The 24,553-nt window shown below is 35.7% G+C and overlaps 1 protein-coding gene across 1 annotated transcript in view; it reads right to left on the bottom strand.

The window, feature by feature from the left end:
• Positions 1 to 13,781: 13,781 nt before the first annotated feature.
• Positions 13,782 to 24,553, bottom strand: part of Cps1 (carbamoyl-phosphate synthase 1) — a 117,793-nt gene continuing 107,021 nt past the window's right edge. The window contains exons 35-38 of the mRNA XM_020184470.2: positions 18,129 to 18,188; positions 17,027 to 17,139; positions 15,576 to 15,705; positions 13,782 to 14,822 (exon numbers count right to left, since the gene is read on the bottom strand). Coding sequence (XP_020040059.2) covers positions 14,724 to 14,822; positions 15,576 to 15,705; positions 17,027 to 17,139; positions 18,129 to 18,188 — 402 coding nt within the window. The 3' untranslated portion in view covers positions 13,782 to 14,723. The remainder of the gene's footprint in view (positions 14,823 to 15,575; positions 15,706 to 17,026; positions 17,140 to 18,128; positions 18,189 to 24,553) is intronic.

The following is a 24,553-nucleotide window of genomic DNA, read 5'->3' as shown; positions in this document are numbered from 1 at the left end:
TACAAGACATCTCTAAGGAACCTTTAACCTGCTTCAAAAATCTATCATCTAAAACTGCTGTAGGACAATATTTTGCTTCAACCAGTGAGGAAGAGACCAGTGCTCCAATCTGAACCAGGGGTGTGTTGCATTATTTTATCATAGCTTCTTATAAACATGGCTGACTATTCACAAAAGAAATATAAAAGTCAAACCTGGAATATCCTAGATTTTTCTCTTTCGTTATATGTAATTAATATTGTTCACCTTCTTGGTGAGAGTCAAGCAACTTGAGCCCTTTCATTTATTGAAAACCTTAAAGAATAATTACCAAACTCCTACTTCCAAAGAAGCCTTTTACCAAGAAGGCCCAAGAACCCAGGTTGTACAAAGCTGACTTGTACTGGATGACTTTACTGGGAGAAAAGTTAGTCTCTTCCTTACTCTAAGGAAAAGACTAATGGTGCAGGATGGGAGGGTTGCATATGCTAATCCTATATTACATTGCCATCAACCAAGAGTGGCCACAATAAATAACTGATCCTGTCACCTAATTACTATTTGAAAGTATGGCTTAATAACACCTACTTTATAGCTTTAATAATCATTTTGGCAGACCTCCAAAGCTTAATTGGCTTATGGTTAACAACTTTATAACACAGGTCAACTCATTTAGTTACCTAAGGGTATATTTTTATAACCAGTTTATCTTGGAGATGTATCAGGAAACATCTGATTAATATTAGTCATTCTGATGTTGCCTTATTGATATTTTATACTACAGAGACTTCGTTTTTTCAAAACAAAGTTGTTACGACCATTTAAAAATTATGCCAAATTCTCTCTTTGGCATAGAATTTGGGGAACTTTCCACCCTTATATTAATTTGTTGGAATAGACGACACTAAAAAGTACTTTAGAATTACATGGCTTGTCAAATATGCTACCCAAATTTAGATAGCATTTAGAGGTGAGGAACTGCCCTGACCTTAACTGATTTATTTTCAAGGTGTCTGATGTTCAGTATCTTAGAATTGTTTGACAAGAGATAAAACTCAAAGAGGATTTCAGCTACTCATATTCTAAATCATATAACCTGTTTCCCACTGCCTTTAGAATCAAATCTACATGTTTTACAGTAGGCTACCGTACCTATTTCTAACATTTCAATTCTTCTTCCTTTCACCATGTTCCAGTCATAACAGCTTCTTCATTATTTCTTCAACTTATCGATTGTTTCTTCCCCTGAGACCTTGAAAAACTGCAGTTCTCCATGCGTATAAGTCTTTCGAGTCTTGTCATGATTACTTCCTTCTCCTTATTAAAATGCTCCTGAAGCACCTTTATTGGAGAAGTTGTTCACTCTCCTAGTTGTTCTTTGTCACATAGTCCTGCAGTGTCATCGCCATACCACTCACTACTCTTCAAAATGAATGTAGTGATTGGTTACCACCTGTTTTCCAAACAGGCTGTAATTGCTGACACATTAACTTTCTTGTCCACCAGTTTATATCCAGGACCTAGACTAGTATCCAGCACATAGCAAGTCCTTAATAAATATTTTAAATGTCCCTTAATTGAATAAATAAATAAATAAATGAAGCTACATTATTAGAACAGTGACAGGTAAATTGCCGTAAAGTCTGCCTCTTACACTATGTAAAGGATTTTGAGGATTTGATAATTAGACCCCGCTGTAGTCTTTTATGGATTTATAGGAGGACATTCATCTTGGGTATCGATATGCTTATACACTCTCATCTTGTATCTGATGTCTCTTATACTCAATGTTATTTCTGTTCCTAGATTCCAAGGAACTCAGGCCAAATCTGAGTCCCATTTCCAAAAGCCAGACAAATTTATGATGCCATTTGGAACTCATCCCTTGAGTCATTGCATAGTATTTATGTACCTGTGTCTTCATTTTTTATCGAGTTATGCTCTATGCATTTCTGCAATTTATCTCAAATTCTATTTGAAATAAGTTGAAAAAAACAAGTACATAAAGCATGCATGTCCATTTAATACCTAATGGACAGCCTCGCTCAGGCTCCTCTGTCTTTGAATCCTTCAAAGACAGAAAGAACTGAAATGAATCTTAAAATCCTTTGGTTGCAACTCAGCATTTGATCAAACACTCTTTTATAATATATTCTAGTTATTTCACAATATAGATCCCATAAGATTTTAAGCCCTATGTGTGTATATCTGTTTCCCACAGCACCTAGAATAGTATCTGCCAAATAACAGATGCTCAATAGACCTTTGCTAAATTAATGAATGAACAAATGACCTAATATGTCTTATGGCTGAATGAAAAGGTAAAACTGTTTTTAAAATCGCTAAACAAAGGAAAAATCAGCTCAGTACTTCTCATATTCTGGAGCTATTATTCCTATCAAAGTAATGGGAACTTAGGGGAGTTTTTCCCTAACAGTTTTATTTTTGTAAGAACAAAGAAAGCACTGATGATGTTCAACTACACAAATATCAAGAGATAGTCTATGCCATGCTTTCAGGATGGAGAGTTTTACTGGGTACAGATTTGTCAACTGTGCAATGCTTTTGTATTGATTCTAAGGTGCTATTTGAATGAACTTTGAAAGTCATTTGCTGAGTGTGGAATTTTGTAGGCTTGGGGTTGTCAATAAATGTGTTTTGCTGCAATTAATAACGATATGCTCTTGCACCTGTGGAGAAGATGGAGCATTTTTCTAATTTCATGTTCAGCAATAAACATGAGCAACTGTCTGCATGATTCCTCTTTTGATTCCAGCTGCCCACAGCCTGGAATGCTTTGAGTCCAGCTAACGCTACATTCCCTCATTAGTTGGTGTCCCCATTTATTTTTCTGCCTAAATGGGTAGAGAAGTCATTTTGTTTAGCTCACTGGGATCTGTTGAGAAAGATACCAGCAAATCAACACCTGTCACTTTTCAGTAATTCCTAGGAGGAAATGGGCTTTGTAACAGATTTGCTTTGGCAGGAAACAAAATATTGAAGGATTGCAGTAAATAACTGGATTCTATGAAACTGCCATCTACTTTAAAGTGGAGGATGAGTATCAGTCTATTATGGATGTGATTAATCCAAATCACTTATAAGACAATAAATTTAATTATGGGCTCTTAGTTTTTAAAAACCCACCAATTACTGTTAATAAGCTTTTTCTTGATCATAGGTAGTAAGTCAAATTTGTTGAGGCTATTTTTCTGACTGTTAATTTTTTTTAAAAAATCATCCTATTTTTAGTTCAGTAGCTTTGGTAAAGCATTGCTTTGTAGCGATGGACCAAATGCTCCACTGACCTCAGTTTAGTCCCTGTATTTTGGAAAACAATTGAAGATCTAAAATCCTAGATTTTAATGTATTCTCAGTATTTAGGGGACTTCTATCTCTATTATCTGTTTAGAAAAGTATTTGTAACTCTGACTAGCTGTATATCAGCTTCTACATTGATTTTTAGATAATTTTGTGTTTGGGAGTACAAACATGGCAAACTATTCTAAGTTCATTCTGATTATATTAGATCCTATAGTAGATCAATTGTTGTTTAATCCTGTGTTTAAATAAGGACATGTGGTTCTTATGACCCTTGTGTCTACAAAGTGTTAAACTGTCCCTGGAAATGAGTTTTTGATTTTTTAAAAGTATCTTTAAGAATTAATATTTATTGAGTTTTGCTATGTATTAAATACCTTTCTATCTTATTTATCTATTCTGCAATTCTGTAAACTAGCTGTTACTTTCCCGTACCAATAAGGGTTTCCCTAAACTCAAGGACTGGAAATTAAGTAGCAAGTCATTGTTGGCAACAGACCTTAAATTCAAGAAATCTAGATTTTAACCATTATACTGCAGACCTCTCACTTGACGAGAGGGTAAAAGAATATGTACAGATAACACAGGCACTCATTTCTTCAAACCATATCATGTTCTTACTGCTGCAAAACACCATAATTAATACCAAAAATTCCCAGATGTGTGCATGCTATGCATAGTTGCTTCTTTAGAAAAGTATGTCCAAAGTGATTATTAGAACTTGATTTATATCCTGTTTCCTAGATCTAGCTGTGCAACTACATTCAGAAATTTCTACCTGTTTCTTTTGTTTACATACATTGTCCAAGCAGATATTTCCAGTAATGTTTCTGTTTTGCATTAGAGCCAGTCAAAAATCCTTGTTACCTTGTTCTTGACCCAAGTTGACTTCAAAGTATCACCTAGCCTTCATGAACAAAATATTACTTTGTGCTGTGGAAGAGCTGGGTGTGTCTTCAGATAAGAAGAAAATGCTATTCATACACTGCTGACGAGATTTTTACTATAAGCAATGTTTACAGTTGCTCTCCTGTGCAATACTATCAATTGAAATTATTTGCAACTGTTTAATTGGAGTTCAGGATATGTGATTAATTTAAATATAGCTGTAAATTCTTTGTTACTCCTCCCATTGAGAGGTAGAGTTAAATCCCTCTCTCCTTGAATCTGAGCTGCCCTGAGTGACTGATGAATGTAACCAACCTATAGAAGAAGTAAAATTCTGGAAGTTCTAAGACCAGGGCTTAAGAACACGTGCTGCTTCCACTGAGGTCTGTTGAAATGTTCAGTTGGCCAATTGCCATATCTCAGCTCTGAAACTGACATTTTGGAGAGGTCAAGTGAAGGTACTCTGGTCAAAGCCCTGGCTGGACATATGCTTTGTCATTCTTTCCAGGGCACTACACATGTGAGAAGAGCCATCTTGGAACTTCAAGACTAGTCAATTTACCAGATCATTACCACAAAATGACCTCATCCAGTGCTGCAAAGGAAGAAGAATCATACAGGCAAGTCTGGTCCAAATTTCTGAGCTATATAATTACAAGGTGTAATTAAGTGGTTGTTTTAAATCACTAAGTTCTGAGGATAGTTTGTTATGTTGTGATGGAAACCAGGCACAAGAAAAACAAACTTGACATTTTGATTCTACTATCACACCATACAAAAATCCCCAGGCCTTAAAGAAGTCACTTCACATTTATAGCCAGATTTTACTTCCATATTTGGATCTGTCTAAATAAGCATGAATATCTGACCATCCCCTGTAACTGGACTCTAAGAATACAACTCCAGCAAATTCAGTAATGAGTCTATGCAAGCTGGTTACTCTCCTGGAAGGTTTCTCTATCCTCCCAGCCCAGTGAAAGGCCTTCAGATCATACAGATTTTGATGGCAATTCATTTTTTCAACATCTTCCAAAGGACCCCAAATCAGTTCATAAGACTGAATGACTATTAGGAGCACATCCATCTCTTCCTTCACCTTTTGCCCATACCTTCCTCTTTCAACTACTTTGATCTCCCTTTTGGTCTGGTTTACTCTTTTCCCTGTTATTCTATATTCTTCCCAGACTCATTGCTTGTTTATACTCCTCTTTTCATTTCTGTGTGAGCACAAGCAGTCAATTTACCTAAGTCTTGATTTCATATATGTAGATTAGAAATACCAGAGGATTTAAAATAACATCACATAATTAAAATGTTAGCATAGGATAAAGTGTTCAAAACATTTTCACCATTATTAACATTTTGTTATTATCATCCTTCAGCCTAATGTAGTCAGTTCACACCAAAAGTCAATGACTACCAACTACAATATGCCATCACACTTTCCTATGCAAATCTACATTTCCTTTGGACCCATATAGGACCACCTCTACCATAATCAAAACTTTCCAATAAGAGTAATCACACTACCCAGAATAGCTCATGGTATGAAGTAGTATAATATCCTCCCCATCACACACAGAAAATCTTACCAAACTCTTGCAGAAGCAATTCCAGAAACCCAAATTTGTGCCAACTAAATTATTCTTTTTAACTTTATGATTTTGTTCCATAAAATTATATTATGTTTGATGGTCATGTCAAAGTTGCTTAATCTTATCTTATAGAGTATTAAAACTTGCTATTTCATTTTAAGAACTCTAATATAATATTGAGATGTGTTTTCTTATATACTTAATCAAGAGTAATAATAATTTGTAGTTTTATATCCATAGAATGCTTTTTTATTGAGCAATCGCTAAACATTTTAGCATTGCACCAATTTCACTTTTATATTGACAAGAGGTCAGTGATAATTATTAGGATTTCCCTTTCAGCACTCATTTATTTCCAGTGTACAATAGATATTTAATAAGATACATATTTACTGATTACCAATCTCTTTCTAATCTTTAAAATGAAATATATATTTGCCCACTAGACATCTCCATTTAGATGTTCCTTGGAAATAATAACAACAGTAATAATAGTGCTTACTTTGTACTCAGCACAATTCCAAGTTCATAATTAATGTTTTCTCAACTATCACAATAAACTTATTAATAGGTATTATTATTCCCATGTTACAGAGGAAACTGAGGTATGGGGTATTTAAACAACCAGTTCAAGATCATGCACCTACCAAGTGTCAGAGTCAAATATCAGAAATCTGGGTCTAATATTTGACTTTTAATTATTGACTCTATTCTGCCTGTAATGACTTTTAATTATTGACTCCATTCTGCCTGTAATGGACACTGAAATTCACATGCCTAAAACATAACTTATCAATTCCCAGATTCTCAAAGGGCAAAAAATTTTGTGTAACCTCCCAGCTATTCTTCTAGGATATAATATGCATCTCTGAATCTAAGTACCCCCTCTCACTCATCCAAATACATCATGGCATTTCTTCTTCCCAAACACATCATTCCTCATTACTTTCTTTCCTATTCTAGTTCAAGTTCTCTCTCTCTCTCTCTCTCTTTCTCTCTCTCTTTCTGTCTCTCTCTGTCTCTGTCTCTCTCTGTCTCTCTCTCTCTCTCTCTCTCTCTCTCTCTCTCACACACACATACACACACACATTTTCTCTCTCCCTTTCTTCCTCCCTTCCTCAACCACCTCCATATCCTCTGCCCATTGGAATAGGCGCTCAGTCTCTCTACCTCGAATCCTTGTTCATTCAACCTATTCTTCATTCTTCACTCAAAGTGAGTTTTACCATAAGGCAAAAGTAAGCATGGCACTTTCCAACTTAAAACACTTCACTGTATTCAAACATAAGAGCTTATAAGGCTCTTATGATTTAGTTCTGTTTCCTAGTCTCATCTTCAATCCTGTGTGCCCAGTGCTTCAGTTATACCGAACTTCCTTTAGCTCTTCAAACACAGTGTATTTTTTGTATCTGTGGGTCTTCATGCTCATTGTTTCCACTGTGTAGAACACCTCTACACTTACTTGTCTGGGAAATCATATTCATCCCTTAGTTTTCAGCTTAAATGTTACCTTTTTACAGAGTTCTTTCTGATCTGTCCTTGCCATGTGCTCATATGGCTCCCTGAACGTACCTTACTACAGCATTAGTCATGTTTCATTATAATAGTGTTTTTAAACTCTGCATGCCTCACTAGATTGTAACCCTCATAAGTCCAAAAGTGTTCTGTTATTTAAGGTAGCTACTCAATCAATAACAAGATTGAGACTAAAGGCCCAAAATGAACTGAGGTTCAAGGTCCCTGAATCAAATGGAGAGGATAGGAACATGAAATTAAAAGAGAGGACAGAAATATAATCCTTCTAATCTAAAACATCTTGCTATAATCATTCTTAACATCAAAAGTTTTTAATTCAATAATTTTGAATAAGAACTATAAGTTCCTCCAAATGCACTCATCAATAAGATGAATATGGCTTTACATTCCATAGATTGGTATAATTACCAGAGTCTCATGATTTGCTCTCAGCTATAGATATGAGACTGAAGAAAAGGGATGCTAATATGACCTAGAATTATTCATAGTGACCACCTGAATGGGTCAAAGAAAGCCATAATTGATTAAAACCAACCCTATCACATTAGCATTAGGTCAATGAGTACAGACTAAAGAACCTTTGCATTCCATATATTTCTGAGAACATCAGTTTCAATCAGCCTTTCAGAGTTTAGCACAGTAAAGCCTAATTGAGTAAATCTAGGGACCATTTCAAGAGGAGGCAGTCCACAAGGTACCATCTGTTTGCACTCAGTAATCCCTGGGGCCTCACAGATACAGAGATTTCAACACAACCAGGAACTACAATTAGTGAGCCATCTCTGAAATCAACAGTGCACAGCATAGGACCTGGGGCAGGTAGTAGAGATTCAGGACCAGATGATTGTTGGCTCTGGGAGGCTTCTCCACTGTTGAGAAAGTCGAGTCAATATTGCTTATCTCCTAATCCAATAAATAAAATATGAACCTAATTTATATCAAACACATGTCAGGATTTTTAAAAATCTCTATAAACTCCCACTGTCTCATATTTTTCCTGGAAATACACTGTTTCCCCTGCAGTTCCCTGTATATTTTTATAATGAATTAATTGGAAAGGAAATGTATCAAACCTGGAAAATGGTACATTATGTATGTATCCATACATCAAGCCTCTTGAATAGAGAGATGACAGAAATATTATAGACTAAATTATTCCATATAAGTTTCATTTGCAGTATTGTATGGGAAAATTTGTAAAGAATTCTAGAAAACATTTTAGGTAGATGTTTCTGCTACACCAAAGGCTGCAAAAATCCTGCCAAATTTCAACTTTTTTTTTCATTACTAGCAATTGAACTCAAGGCCTCCAGCTTGCTAGGCAAGCACTCTTCCACTTAAGCCATGCCCAGTCATTGTGCTCTTAGTTTGTTTTTCCTGATAGGTTCAAGCACTAACTTTGCCTCAACTATCTGTGAACCATAAGCCTCCTGTCTCTACCTCCCAAGTAATTTGGAATTACAGGCACACACCACCATAACTGGCCTCCACATTTCAATTTTTATGTCATCACATTGGCAGGGAGGAAAAAAATGCTAAAGAAATTAAGTTTCAGCAAAACATGGTAGGTAGCTCCTATTACCCAAGCACTCGGAAGGTCAAGACAGGAGGATAGTGAGTTCAAAGATAGCTGGGTTACACAGCAATTTCCAGGCCAGCCTGAGATACATACTGATACCCTACCTCAAAAAAAAAAAAAATCCAAAACAAAAAACAGAGGGAAAAATTACATTTGAATGAATGCCCTTAAATTTCAGAAAGGAAAGTATAGCTATTTGGGCACTGGGTATTAGAATGTATCCTTCATTAACAAGAACAATAATTTTTTAAGTTATTTTTCTTTTTTCAATGGCATATTTTAAACTTGGATTAGCTCCCTTCTCTGCTTGTTGAAAATATCCTGCCTCCACTACTACTGCCCAACAGCAGTTAGCTTTGTGTGGGAGATTGTCTTTGGGGCACACAAGCAGCTTTGACTCTTCAAGATGGCTGTGTTGCTTCCTTTAATGAACAAAAGCTCCTCCCTGTGGCTTGTGTGTTTCTTCTAGGGAAAACCTAAAGAAATTATTTGGTAGGCTGGTAGTTTCAAGAAAAATGTATCTTTACACTGCTGCTGGAAAAAAAAAAAAAGACCTTTTTTTGCTTTTGTTTTGGTAAGCAAATAATAAATTTCTTTGTTAACAGAAATCCTTTACAGAATAAAAATTGAAAAAAAGTCAAAAATGATCTTTAAACAACAAAAGGCAGGCACAAATGGTACTAATTCTGAGTTCCTGAGATTTTTTTTTTCCATTTCTGCCTTGATCTCAACAGCTGTAGACACTTAAATTCTCTTTCTGGGGTCCTCACACCTTACATTATGTACAAGTGAAGAAGTAAGGACAATTATTACCCATTTTTCACAGAGCCAAGGGAGCCACTCAGAGGGAGCATAGCCAGTCATTCTTGCTCCTGCCACCTTACCTTCACTCTCACCAAATGCCACAGCTTCTCATAAAATAACACAGTAATGTTCATTAGGAAAAATAGAATTTTATATCCAAGAACAAAGGAAAAAATGGTAAGAGAAAGAAGGCAAAGGAATAAAGTCGAGCTAGTGTTTTTTTGAGCTAAGGGTATCTCAAATGATATGTAATAAAAGGTCTTTGTGGATTTGATTGGGTGTATGTGAGCATTTATGGCACCTGTGCCCGCAGGGGGCTGCACCAGCAGCCAACTGGTAAGGCTGGCATGTAATTATAGAGCACTTAACTGCATTCAGACATGGTTTGTTTCTCTGATAATTTCCACTTTCATTGTTCAAGAGGCTGTGGACACGTTAGAAACTGAGGTTCAAGTACCTGCAGCTGTTGAGATAAATGAATGTTGTAGCTGTTTTAAAAGTTTCCAATAGGAATGGCACTTAAGAAGAAAGTTTTTACAGAAGTACTTTTAAAATATTCTCCTTGCCTTTCCAAAGCTTTAAAATCCGAAATCTAGAAATGGATTGTTCCTTCTTCCTCTTTTTCATTTCACAAGCTGGCTGAGCTCCTTTTCTCCCTACCCAATGGAGCCAGTCCTTGTTTGCTATTAAATTCTCAGTATGAAAAAAGCTACTTCGATTTACTACCCAGTTTGACAGACATAGGCTCCATGTTGTCCACACTTGTGATGTGTAACAAATTTAGACATTTAGAATGTGTTGGCTTGCTTATATGAAAGCATAAATGTGCTCCAAAAGGACAAAGCCTTGCTAAATCTGAACACAATTGTCTTTCTTGAATTTCCATCTTCTAACCAGAGGTCCTGGGTGCATTATTAATTTGTATTTAAGTCTTTTAAAAGTTTGGTACAATGGAAACAGAAAGACAATAGAAACCAAAATTAATGTAATTCAGTTTTCAGCACCATGGAGAGAGTGTATCTCATCAACTTTTCCAAAGATTATTTCACCAACAAAATATAGAGTTTATTTATTGTTGATTATTATTACCTTTCTAATTTTACTATATTTTTCAAATAACTATTAAAATGACATCAAAATTAGGAACTTTTGTTAAATTCCCATAATACAAAAATTAAGTTTTGCTTCAGAATTTCAGTAGTTATTTCAAACCATTTGGTAACTACTTCTAAATTGGTCACTTTCAGCCTGCTCACTTTTGGTAAAAGTGTAAACTTTATCTCTTCATGTGTGCATATAGATGACAGAGAGATACACAAACACACAATAAATGTTGCTAGTGTGTCTCCCCCAAGGCATGAACTAATTTGGGCTTTTGGGCTTTAATACACACACACACACACACACACACACACACACATATACATGGAAATGTCACAAAAAAAACCTCCCTGTATAGCTATCTCAAACAAACAAGAACATCTTTTTTTTTTTTTCAAAAATGGAGAACAGGAAGGCAAAAACGGGTCCTGTCTAGGGGTTGGTATCAGTGGGAGGGGAGGAGGATATAAGGAAAGGGTGAAGGAGGGTGAATGTGGTGGAAATATTACATAGAAGTGTATGTAAATGGAAAAATGAGACCTGCTGAAACTATTCCAGGAATGGTGGGAAGGGGATAAAGGAGAATTATGGAGCAGGTGAATTCAAATATATATGATGTATTGTAAGAACTTTTGTAAATGTCACAGTGTACCCTCAGTACAACAATAATATGATAATAATAATTTTAAAAAGTGTGTCTCCTGCATAATTGATCCTGAGGATGGTGATGTTGGGAGATCATGTGGGCTTTTAAGGGGAGGATCCTAGCAAGAGGTCCTTGGGTTGGTGGGAGTGTGTCCTTGGAAGGGAATAAGGTATGTGGGCTTCTGGTTAGTTCTCATGAAAGTGAGTTGTTACAAAAGTCTAAGCCTGACCCACCTCTGGGCCTCTTTCTGGCTTCCTATTTGGCAATGTGATCTCTTGCTCCTGCACACGTTCCCACCTTGATTCTATGAGGTCTCCCCCAGAGGTGAGCTGATTCTAACACTATGCTCTTGAACCTCCAGAACTATGAGCTAAACAAACTTCTTTTCATCATAAACTTTGCCTGCTTTTAGTATTTTGTTACAGTAGCAAACTCCATACTAATACATATAGATAGATGATAGATAGATAGATAGATAGATAGATAGATGATCACGTAAGGCAAATGTGGTAAAATATTACTAATAGATAAATCTGGGATTTTGAGCCAGGCATGGTGGTTCACACCCATAACTCCAGCACTTCAGACACTGAAGTAAGAGGATTACAAGTTCCAGGACAGACTGGACTACATAACCAGACCCTGTCTCAAGAAACAAAGTTTAAAAAATGTTAAGACCAAGCCAGGCATGGTGGCGCATGCCTGTAATCCTAGCTATTCAGGATGTTGAGATTAGGAGGATTATAGTTCAAGGCCAACCCAGGCAAAAACAGTGGACCCCCATCTCAACCAATAGCTGGGTATATGGTACTCTCCTATTATCTTTACTACCTGAGAAATCTAAATATGAAGATATCAATCCAGGTTATCCCAGGCAAAAAATATCAGACCCATTCCAAAAACAACTGAAAGCAAAAAGGGCTAGGGTCATGACTCAAGATCACCTGCTTAGCAAGCCCAAGACCTTGAGTTCAACCCCACTACCACCAATGAATAAAGAAATAAATAAGGGGAAAAAAAAAGAAAAATGTTAAATACAAAATCATTTCCAAATAAACAGTTTTAAAACTTCTATCTTTTTTAAATGCAAACAACTAACAGAGTCCACCCTAAAATTTTGCCTCTAGTCCTTTCATTCCACGCATATCAAATTACTAGAAATTTCACTTACACTATAGTCTTCTTTAGGAACTATAAGATACTGTGCAAGACAATACTCAAACTTAAGTATCTTTTATGCAATGAAAAATGTACTATCAGAATATAAATAAAATAGACATATGAATAGTCTCTGAAACATGAGACTATTTTATATGACCTTGAGTGTTACTTAACTTCTGTTTGCCTACATTTCCCTGCTTAGAATATAGAGACAACAGTGCTTCTCACAGGGATATTTTAAGGATTAAATGGGTTAATTCATATAAGGTATTTTAAACTGCCTAAGAAACAGTAGATACTCTATCATGCACGTTATTACAGTGATGGTGATGGTGATATTGGTGAGAAGTAGTATATTCACAGGAAAGTACTAGAATGATGGGAATAAGAGGGATAGTGAATAACCTGCATGAAGCATTGCAGAACCTCATTAACTATCTTCAGACAAATGAATGAATAGCCAGGGATTATACAGGAAAAAGATTATAGAGAAAAAGTAATGAGGTCTCATCCACAGTGGTAACAGGAAGTAAAGAAGAAGAGGATGGACTTGAAACACTTTCATGCAGATCTATACAAAATGGAAATCAACTGACTCTGGGGTAAGAGAAAAGGATAAAAACCATGATGACACCATCATCATGGCCTTTGCAAAGCCACATTTTAGGTAGTAAGACCAGATAACAGCATCACTGAGCCTGTTGTACTCTCTCCATCAGACAATGCTTGATTGGGTTCAGTTACTTTTCTCTGTGAGTCATTTGTTTAAAAGTTTATTTCAGGTCTGAGGATGCTCAATGACAGAGTACTTGCCTAGCATCTATGAGGCCATGAATTTGGTCACCAACAATGGAAAAAAGGGGGTTATTATATAATTGCAACACTTAGTCAGTATGTTGATATGGCCATACATTTGAAAAGAGCCAGATCAAAAATTTTATAAATTTTATATTGAGAGTTATAAGCAGGAGAGGGATAAGGGAAAACGGATGAAAATGTTAGTAAAATCTTCATTGTTATGGACATTAATTTGTGTATAGACTATATGAGTAAGCTTGTATAGAAAAAATAAAAAAGTAATATAATCCTGGCCCCTAAACCCCATTTTATCATAGAAATGAACTGCTGTTTGTATACCAAGTAAATAAATAAATGCAAGAATTCTACTGCATTGTCTCTTAAGAGTCTTTTATTGAAAAGTTTACAATTAGAGCACTTGCAATAACACAAAATATTTAAAAGCTACCAACGCAATTCTGAAGGAAGAACTTTTCTGGTATGTAGGAGGAATGGTGTCTCTGTGTTTAAAATGTGTCGAATTCTTAGTACAGTGTGGGACTCAGTAAATTAACAGAATCATTATTTGCAGGGAACAAAGAAGGCTTCCAAATTGTTTGAAAATTGGGGGAGGGACAAATGGCACAAATCTGAAGATTTTACTTGGGTGGGGTTAAAAACCCAATAAGAAAACCAAGAATATAAACACCTCAGGGTTTTCTTTCATCTGCTGACCACGCCAAAAAAATGAAACTGCAAGCCAGGATCCTTTAAAGAAATTCATAATCTAAGACCTCTACCTCATTTGTCAAACTCAGTATCACAAGAAGGAAAAATGATATTCCTGGATTGGCCAGATAAGTGGGGATAATTACCAAAAAGAAGCAATACACAAACATTATGATGAAAAGGTTCATAAACTAAATCTATATTTAATTTTACTAAATTTTATAGTATTCTGCCCTGTTAATGTGTCCCACATGTGGCAGGTACTAAACAATGGCAAGAGTGTATTTGAAGTAGAGAGAGTTCAGAAGATAGAACAGTGACTTTTTCTACCTTGATCATCATTAATCAGCACCATAAAATGTTAACTGCAAATAAGCACATAAGTAAGCCTAGTCCATCAAAAATAAGGCATTAGTAAATGGATGAAAATTAGAAAGTCTTTACTAAGTAAGGACTCAAGGTTTTGAAAAAGTGACTAACAACAATTTAATTGTGAAAGATACAGAATATTAAGGCACAACAGACTAAACTGAAAGCTGGGGATCAGTTTCTTCAGATAAGACATGGCTCAGGTTGATCTGAAGATGAGACTGGGGTGTCTGCTTCTCTATGCTGCTTTGCCACCACTGTACTGCCTGTAGTGGAAAAGACTCTTGGAGTCTACACTGTGAGATTTCTGCACAGCTTCAGCAAAAAGTTTGGTCACCTGCAAATAAAATGGCAAGAATCTTAGCAACCCACCTGAGATGAAAATGAATGTTTAATGAGTCATGAGTGAAAAGTCACAAGAGTCTGCTTCCAGTTTTCAAAGGGGCATGGATGAAAGGCGCAATCATTTTTATTTCATAAGGATTTTCCCCCATGTCTCAGGCATCATAATGAATAAGACTTTTTCTCCCCCATAGGACTTAAAACTGACTTAGGAAAAAGAAATATGATAGACAAAAAGTTAAAGAATCTCAAATCTGTGAATCTTCCAATGATAAATGTGGTAGGTATATCCAAGAGAAACTGAATGTACCTCATGAATCAGCTGTGAATTGGACAAGCGTTTGTATTACATCTGGACCTCTAATTATTGGCCTGTTGCTTTTACAGGTGACTTTTTTTCTTTTATGGTGACTTTCTTCTATAAACAACGAGGCAGAAGCTTGCACCTTTATTGCATACCATACTGTCCCCTTTTATTCAAAGCATAGTTGTATTGGTAATGAATGAACCATGGCTATTCCTTGCTTTTGGTAACTCAATTGCTTGTTTACCAAATGCTTGAGGTCCCATTTAGGTCATGACTTAGCATATTAACATCGTTATTTTAAATCCTATTAGAAATTCCACTCCAATCTGAATGCTATAAGGAAAAGGAAAGAGAGGAGATGTACATATACTGACTGATACTCTGGGGGCGGCTTGGAAATAAAACCCTACGTGAGGCCTCTATCTAAATGAAAGAGCATACCTGAAAATTGGTGAGGAGAGCAATTCCACTGTCAACAGCTGTCCTCCGAATCACATAATTATCATGGACAAATTTAGTGTTGTTGTTGGGGAGGTTAATCACTAGGTCAATGTTGCCATCTCTTATCAATCTGGAAGAATAAACAAAATAAATAAAAACTTTAGGTAACAGTATATACTTTGTAATTACTTTCAAAAAATACTAACACAAATTACTATCTTAGCCATTCAAGTCAATGCCATACTGAGTACACTGCCACCCGCCCTCCATTATTGCTAAGTAGATGCTTAAATTGCACTCATTTGGGTATTATAGTTTTTATTGTGTTCATGAAAGAATTCTGGCGGAAGCCTAACTAATGGGGTACAAAATCTGTTTTCTCTTGAAAACAGATCACATTTTCTGACCATAGTAAGAATTGGTAATTTGATAAACATTTACTGTGGTTTTTTTTGTTTGTTTGTTTGTTTTTACAAGGACGTGATCAATCCAGCATTGAAGACCCTTCCACTCACATGCTTCCACTTTCATACTACATTCCACTGCCTGCTTTCCAGTACCTCTCAGCAGGGGATGTGAGAATGCAGGCCACCTGAATTTGAGTTAAACTATTTTGCCTTCTGTTGTTGGATAGCTAAACACAACTAAGAGACATTTAAATGTCAAAAGCATCAAGTAGTGCTGATTATTGCTATAAGGCTCTAAGGAAGGGGCTTATAGCATCCCTAGAAGCCTGCTAAGGTCTGCACACAATGCCATTTTTTATTAATTTGATAGTGATTTATAGGTTGACCTCTTAAATATCCCGATAAACAGTGTAATGCATGAAATTTGGAATGGTGAAGTCATCAGGTAGACTATAACATCCTGGAACAACTGAGAATGATCTACCATGCACTTATGCCATATGGTTCTGTAAGTGTGGATGCACTAATGTCCCTGAAGGTTCACATGATGTGCTGAAATAACATATATTACAAAATCTAGTGGTGACATGAGTAAGGACATTACCACAGGAGCCACTCCAATTTCGTGCATGAACCAAGTGCTCAATAAATTGATCCTTCAATCTCAACCTCAGTGAAATGCAGATGATCAATCTTATACTTGATATATGTATATAATATGAATTTGACATGAAATATAAATGCTGCATTACATTCTTTGTACTTACATGTATCTGTTAAGAAAAACACCCTTACAAGAATGCATTTTGACAGGTGTTTTATAACACCATGTACACAGATTAAAGTGTTATTCTATAGTAACAGTAAATGTTGGAAGAGTAAAACTTTACTATTACCTTCAAGTTGATTCACTTTTAAAGTGCTTGACTAAGAGGACTTTTAAAAGAATTAAAATTGAGTAAGGTGAAACATTCCTCTCATACCAGTCCCCACAATTCATTCTCTATTTTATCAACTCAGAAAAACAATCTGTCCAGTTCTTACTTTCTGATGGAAGAAAGGCTGGGATTCTGTCCTTCCTGAGATGGCCATGCCACTGGGGTAGCAGGGACATTATTGGCATTGAGCCAATCTGATGTGGCTTCTGTGGCAAAAAGCTGCATTGAGAACAGAAAAGCTTTGTCACTGTATCACAGGGAAGGGTTTTATAGATCAAGCAATCTTACTGGGACAAACATATCATTTCAAATAATGTATATACATGTAAGCAAATGCAAAAATGACAAAATAAAATACAACAAAAACACTTCTTGCTATTGTATATAAGAAAAGACCCAAGCCCACTTCAAATACTTCGTACTATTTGTCACATCTGCTGAGGCTATATAGAGTTTTTCTTCATCCACCCACTTTTTCTGTTAAAATAATCAGCAGTCAAGTTGTGTGCCCTTGGTATAGACTCTTTCTAGAAAGAGATATACCACTTGTAAGGAATATTTTGTGTATTTACAAAAATAAAGTGTTCTTTGACACAAAAAATAAAATAAGAAACTAATGAACACAAGAAGTAATATGGTGTCAAGTATAGAGACTTGGACTCAGAATCTGGGGGTATGAGCAAGCACTTAATAGTTTAAAAATATTTTCAGCAAGAAAAATTTAAGAACTTCAATTTGTGACTGTCTTCATAGAAAAGAAAAACAGGATTATTCAGGGCTTAAAATTTACTTTTATTAGGTCAAAAAGCTCCATGTCCACAGGCCCACCCTGAACAAGGCTTTGTGTGGAGGTATTCACTACAGAAAGGTTTTGCTTGTAACTCTAATGGCTGGAAACTGTGACCTCATATGGAAACAGGAAAAGAAAAAGATATGGAAATGCACTGGAACTTTTACCAATTACACTTCACCTAAAGTTTCTAAGTTTTCAGCTGACAACTTCAATTGAGTTTGTGGTAATTTTGTTATAACTTAAAACTAGTCTTTCTAGTTATCTTAGTGTATTGAAGTTTTGAAACAACCAAATTAGTTAAACCTTTCAGGTTGAAAGAACATAGTTTGAACTATTTTCCTGTTTCTGCAATATTTTGTTTGTGGACAGATTTTAATGCTGACAGAAAAATACTTGAAAAAATTATAGCACATACCTTGAAGCCTTCATTGTGTAATTGCTCAGCAACACCAAGGAATCTTGGACGGAATGATTGCTGAAAACAAATTTAACAAAATTCACTTTCTAGATATACATGCTCTTAATTCACATACATGTAATATGGTGTTATCTCATACCATTATAATATCATCATAAAAGACAGTATCGTATGTTGTTGTGTTCTTTATATTTAAAAATGACAAGTTTTTTCTCCTTTATCTTCCTATATTGAGTATGAATTCTTTTTTTTTTCCAAAATAGATGAAATTCCTTCCACATTGTTGTGTTCTCTGATTTTCACTTTGTCCCCAAGCCCTTTTACTCCCTAAGCCTCTTAGTCTTTGTCTGTAAGTTTGGATCTACCCCAGTTCTACATGAATTCTTCTCTTGGTCAGGGAAAATTTCAAAACATCTGGGTTAGAACCTGAACACCAAGGCCACTTTGCTGGCAATTTCGCCTGTCCAACCTGCTCTAATTGGTGCATTCTAATTTTGCATTGCCTTCAATAACTCAGCCACTGTCCTAGCAGCTCATGCACTGTTCGCTCCAATAACTCAATCATTTGGAAATCAATTTTGCATTTACTCTGAGGAGATGAAAAAGTTGTGGCTAAAGAATGAGTTCTGGAGTCACTAAGCTGCATTGCAAGTCAAGGGTTTACCATTCACCTGTGGTGCATGCTTAGAAAAGTTAGTATTTTGAGCCTTCATCTTTCATCTCTAAAGCAGTGATGATAATATTTCTACTTCTTGAGGCTCCTCAAGTTATTAAGCTTTGTGACTTTGAGCAACTTAACCTCTCTATGATGCAGTCTCCTCATCTCTTAACTGGAAATAGTAACAGTCCCTCTGCCATAGGATCATTGTGACTGTCCCACAAGCTAATTTACACATAAATACCACACAACTGTTAATACAACATAGCACAGTAGCTGGCCCAACAGCAGTTCTCAATAAGTATTTATTATTATTGTTTGTTGTTGTTGTTATTTAAAATAATTGTTTTCTATATCCTCCCAGAAATTAGGTTCCTGCTCTGTATCCTAGTTTCCAAGCCTGTGTTCCTCTACCAGCTATTACATGTACAGCCCAAACCAACTTCTCCATACATTTTTCTTTCACATAGGTTTCCCTAATGATTCAGTTCACTATTCAGAATTTTTCTTTTTCTTTTTGGTGGTACTGGGGATTGAACTCAAAGCCTTTTTCTTGCTTGGTGATCACTCTATCATTTGAGTCACACCCTAATACTTTTGCTTTTAGTTTGTTTTTCAGATAGGGTCTCATACTTTTGCCTGGGCTGGCCTCAAACTGAGATCCTGCTATCGCTTCCTCCAGATATTTTCTAGTGGTCTAATAGCATGTTCATCCTACAATTTCAGATGGACATGTCTAATGTTGAGGCCTTTCCTTCTCTGGACACTTGCCCACTGACATCAAGGAGCTCCAACTTCTGACACACCCCATGTAACCAAGAACATTTGTTTTCAAGAAAGTTGTCAGTATCAAAGAAAACAAAGCTGAATAACTTACCCAAAGATCAAACCTGGCCTTGGCCTTATTAACATGAGCTTCTAAGTAGCTGAGCTAAATAGAATATTTATAATCACATATATTTACATATATCCATTCTTAAAATGAGACCATATTTTGCTGGTTTCCCTTATAAAAACTTTTAAAGTAGATAATATAATTTGTTTAGTTCACTAAGTATCTTATAATCTATTTAAGAAATCCTAGTAGTGATGGTTGAAAAAAAGCATGGATTTGATCTTATTTCAGATTCAGAAAATGAGGAATGTGATAAAAACACATCAAGACCTTTGTACAATTTTGATAATTCTCAGCCCATAAAATCTCCTAATATTTACACACAGAGGTTCTTTGAGAACAGATCTAAATCCTAGGCAAAGACTCCTAAGACTATGTTCAAATATAAAATTCTTTCAGATTCTGGCCCTCTCAATCCCAGAACCACAGTTTTATGGGAGGAAACTATTGGCAAATAGAAAAGATAAATGCAACTGGATGAATTTCAGCTAAGGCGGGCTCAGGGGTTATTCATGACAGTCTTCTAGAACATGAATTGCAACCATGCCCTGGATAGTAACTGTTCATTTCCACCCAGGAACAAACAAGAATAAATGAGCTTAGCTAGAACAGGCTCATAGGTAGACATTAGAAAATAAAACAAAAATAGGGAAAAAAGAGAAACTCTTGGTGACGTTAGGAAAATTTAATGAGGTCTGTGTCAATGTCTTAAAAAGTACATAAGGCAAAAGAACAGAAAAATCATGAGTGCAAGTCAGATCCTGCTTACAATGAGAGGGGCTGAACTAGATGATATATTAAATTTACTACAAAGTTTAAGATTCCTTGATAAAAAGTAAATATACATGAAATATTAAAAATGAATCCCTAGATTTTATTAATTCCACCTGATATGGAACATTACATTCTGTCCTTCTGCTAAACACAGAGCAGACTTACGTATACACCAAATCATATTAGAAGGCTCAACATAAAAGTGTTCTGGAAGCTCATTGATTTTTTGACTAATTCATGCACTAAACATGCATTTAGCTATTTTCGATTTCTTAAACTTTCCTCTAGCAAAAGGTCACAAAAAATAAGATGACAATATTAGTAAGTGATAACATAACTTTAAACCAAGTTTCTAAAACACCATTTCACAAGTAAAGCAGTTCTTAAAACTGTGACCTTCAAGCCAGTAGCACCAGCATCACTCGGAACTTCTTAAAAATATGAAAATTTGGACTGCACTCCCAGATCTACTGGGAACTCTGGGAGTGGATCCCAGCAACCTACAATCTCAAAAACCCTCCAAGTGACTCTGGTATGTACTTCAAAATGGGAAAGAATGGGGGCTGGGAAGGCTACCTTCACTTATTTTGCAGTTGGAGGTCAAGATGCATTAACCTTGGCCAAAGTCACAAAGAAAATTGTTGAGGGAGGAGTACTAGAATATAATATTTTTCTTTATCATTTTAAAGTAAAATAAGTCAGCACATCCTCTAAGACCTGCGGACACCACACAGAACCTCATTATGAAGCTGTTTCAGTGCTATCCCCCAAGTGAAAAAGATAAATAGCCAACATGACAGTATTAGCAGTTCCTATCTAGGGAACTACTCTGTTTCCTGGTCTGGGGTGTTGGCTTCCATAGACACACTATAAACTTCTATCAAACATGTATTGAACACTTGTGACACATAAAACAGCCTCTCTACAGAAAGAAATTTCAGCTGTCAGCTTGCATCTGGTAGCCTCAGATTTAAAGGTTGATTGAAAATACCTGCGTAAGAAACCATTTGTTACTAAAGGTGAAAAGTACAACATGATTTATTTTCTTAAAAATTTGTATAAGGAGAAAGTCCTTTAAAAGTGAAATCCATATATATTTCCTCTAATGATCATTTTCACATTAACCCAACTTCTGGCTGCAAAAGAAAACCAAGTTAATATTAAGTGATGCCTGTGGATTCTACGGGGACATCTGGATTGACAACTGTGTGGTTGTTCCTAATGAAGCCTCTTTGAAGATAAAAGGTTACTCATGTCACTTGAAGTTGTCTTTGCAAACAAAATGCTTGCTTTGTGTTTCTGAGCAATGCTGAGGCGCAGATGTCAGGTTGGTGCTTGCCACTTCACAAGCATCACTGAATAGCCCAATCAGGGGGAAAAACAGTGAGAGCTCTTGATCTACTCTAGAGTGAATCACTCATTGTTAAAGGGCATTCTAGAAAACCTCAAAACAAGCCAGATTGCCTACTCAGAGCAACTAAAAATAAATCATGATGGGATGAAAGGTGGATGGAACTACTACAGGAAAATCAAGGATGATTCTGTTGCCACATAAACCTTCATTATGTCTTTCTTATATTACACATGCCTTCGAATATGGAATTCCTCTTGGTAGAGACACAGTGGATATAATAATTTAGTTGTCAAGGATCCTTTGACAAAAGATTGATGTTATAAACACTTCAAAGTTCCCAGGTAATTTAACTCGTGGGATTTAATTTTGGAAGAGCAGAAACAAGAGTCTACATGTGTAAAGGACAAAGGCAGGTAAAAGAAGAGAAAAAGTTAAGAAGAATGCTACATGGGTATGTCCATACACATATCACACACTGGCAAGTACACAAAATCTACAGAATAAATATTGAGGAGTGGCTGAACCATGCCTACTTAAAATATGTATTATACATCTCACAATAAGAAAAAATGTTTCCTGACTCTTTACACTATATTTCTCTGTTCCTTCAATTTTCTCTTGCAACCTGCAGTGCAAAATGAATGAGTCAAGTCAAGATATCTATCAAATCTTTTTACACAAAGTAGGTATTTGGATCAGGGTGGGGAGAGGAAGAGAAAAGAAAACCTTTATTTCAATTGGAATAGATATTTAACATTCTCTCCATTGATACATGAAGAAATAATAAAGCAAATTAACTGCAACAATGTTGGCTACTAGTATCCTTCAGTAAGTCAAGTCTACATGGCCTGATACTAAATGAAATCATAATGCAAATGCAGTCATTGTATTTTAGAACTTCGTTTCATAACTCACCTCAACCAGATGATACCCAATGTATTTATTAGCCTTGACACCCATTTATATATTAGTAATTCTATTCAATGGCATTTTTAGTTCTGACTTTATGTTTTTTAAAGAACTCATATGAATTCTTCTTACCAAGTGGTATCAGGTTAAATAAAATGCTTTTTAAAAGGTATAATGTATTCTGAACTGGGAACCTGGATGACTTTATCTACAGTTGCTATGAAGGCTGGATAAAAAATTAAGGTTAGATTTCTATCCATTCTAGGTAAGATGTCTAGTGAGTTTTAACTCTCTAGTTAGTATGTTCTGTCATGCTTCTCAGTTTAAGTTATCTGACTAAGCATTTTTAAAAATCACTATGAATGGGTATTATAAGGGGAGGCTATACACAAAGTGTTGGGGATGGCAAGTTTTTCTTGCCTCTCATATGAAATAAGTCAGAAAGTTAGTAGAGCTTATATATTTCCAGAGGTTTACTGTCTTGCTGATCAACTTTTCCCAAGCTGAAATATTTTGCTAAATATAATTTTATTAAATATTTCTTTAAAATAATTTTTAAGCTTTACACTTAAAATGGATATTATTAAATGCCTAGCATTTTTCACTCACACTGACACAATGTTCTTTGCAACAACTCATGTAGCTATTAGGACACTGATTTCTTAAAAAAGAAAAAGACTGCCTTGAAAGATAGAATTTCAATGGTCAGAATCTCGTCGCTTTAAGAAAACCATTTTATTTACCTCTAAGACCCCCATTTTTTACTATAAAGCAAAATGCTGTTCATTTCTGCCAAAATCATGCAAATACTTTATGAAGATCAAATTAAGTTTTACTTCACATTTCCCTGCAGCACTGAAACTAAACAAGGCTCAATTTTATACATTGCTGCCTCCTCAAACTGATATTCTAAAATGTTAGCACTATTACCATTGTCATGAAGACAAGGGCTAAGGGCATGATCTCCTCTGAATGCCCCCTGGTCTCACATTAAACTCTAAGCCATAACTGAAAGTTGGGCAAATATTCTCCTACTTGGAACTTAGTAATACTTAATGCCAGTTATAACGTGATAAGTCGCTTGTATGATGTGATTTGTCTTTAAACTGCCATTAAGCTTTGCAACTGCAAGTCATCTTGTTAGCCTCTGCGCTAACTACTCCCCATTGCCCTTCTGGCACCTTTATGAAGCAAAATCTCAAGTTACCATTTGCCGAAACTTTTCCAAGGTCACCACCTGTCCAGTCTCCAGAGTCTAATTTGCTAATATTAAGACACCCTAATGACACGGCATTTATAATAATCACCTACTGAATTGAGAATACCTGGTACTACTCTAATTATATTTTTATTGACTTCTGTGTAACCATGCAGGGTTTGAGCTTATTAAAAGCACAGCAGGGGTGTTATATATAAGATATTCATTGTTTTTACAGGACCCAAGAACTACTAATCTCAATTGAAAGTGAATGACCAGTGCAGAAGCATCTAGTATTTTCTTCAGGAAATTTATAAACAGAACATTTGTACACTCTTGCAATAACCATCCCAAGGGGTAATAAATGTTTCCTGGCCAATATTTTACCCTAAGATTTAGATTTCACTTGCAATAATAAGCTAATAATGCTCTTTCATTGTATAAAGATATTCATTTGTAATTATCTCACCGTGCTTTGACCTATAAGCCTAACCAAACAACACTATTTCAAGAACTTCCATGTATTCTATTAAATATTTTTTAGGCCCATTCAGTCACTGCCCTCCAAAAAACATTCAACCTGGAATGTCAGATTGAGAAACTTTCCCAAATGATTCCCATTTATTTACCTGTG

The sequence above is a fragment of the Castor canadensis genome, chromosome 4 (genome assembly GCF_047511655.1).
Source record: "Castor canadensis chromosome 4, mCasCan1.hap1v2, whole genome shotgun sequence".
In the NCBI taxonomy this organism is placed as follows: domain Eukaryota; kingdom Metazoa; phylum Chordata; class Mammalia; order Rodentia; family Castoridae; genus Castor; species Castor canadensis.
Note: the sequence above shows the minus strand (reverse complement) of the source record. Positions and strands in the feature narration are given on the sequence as shown.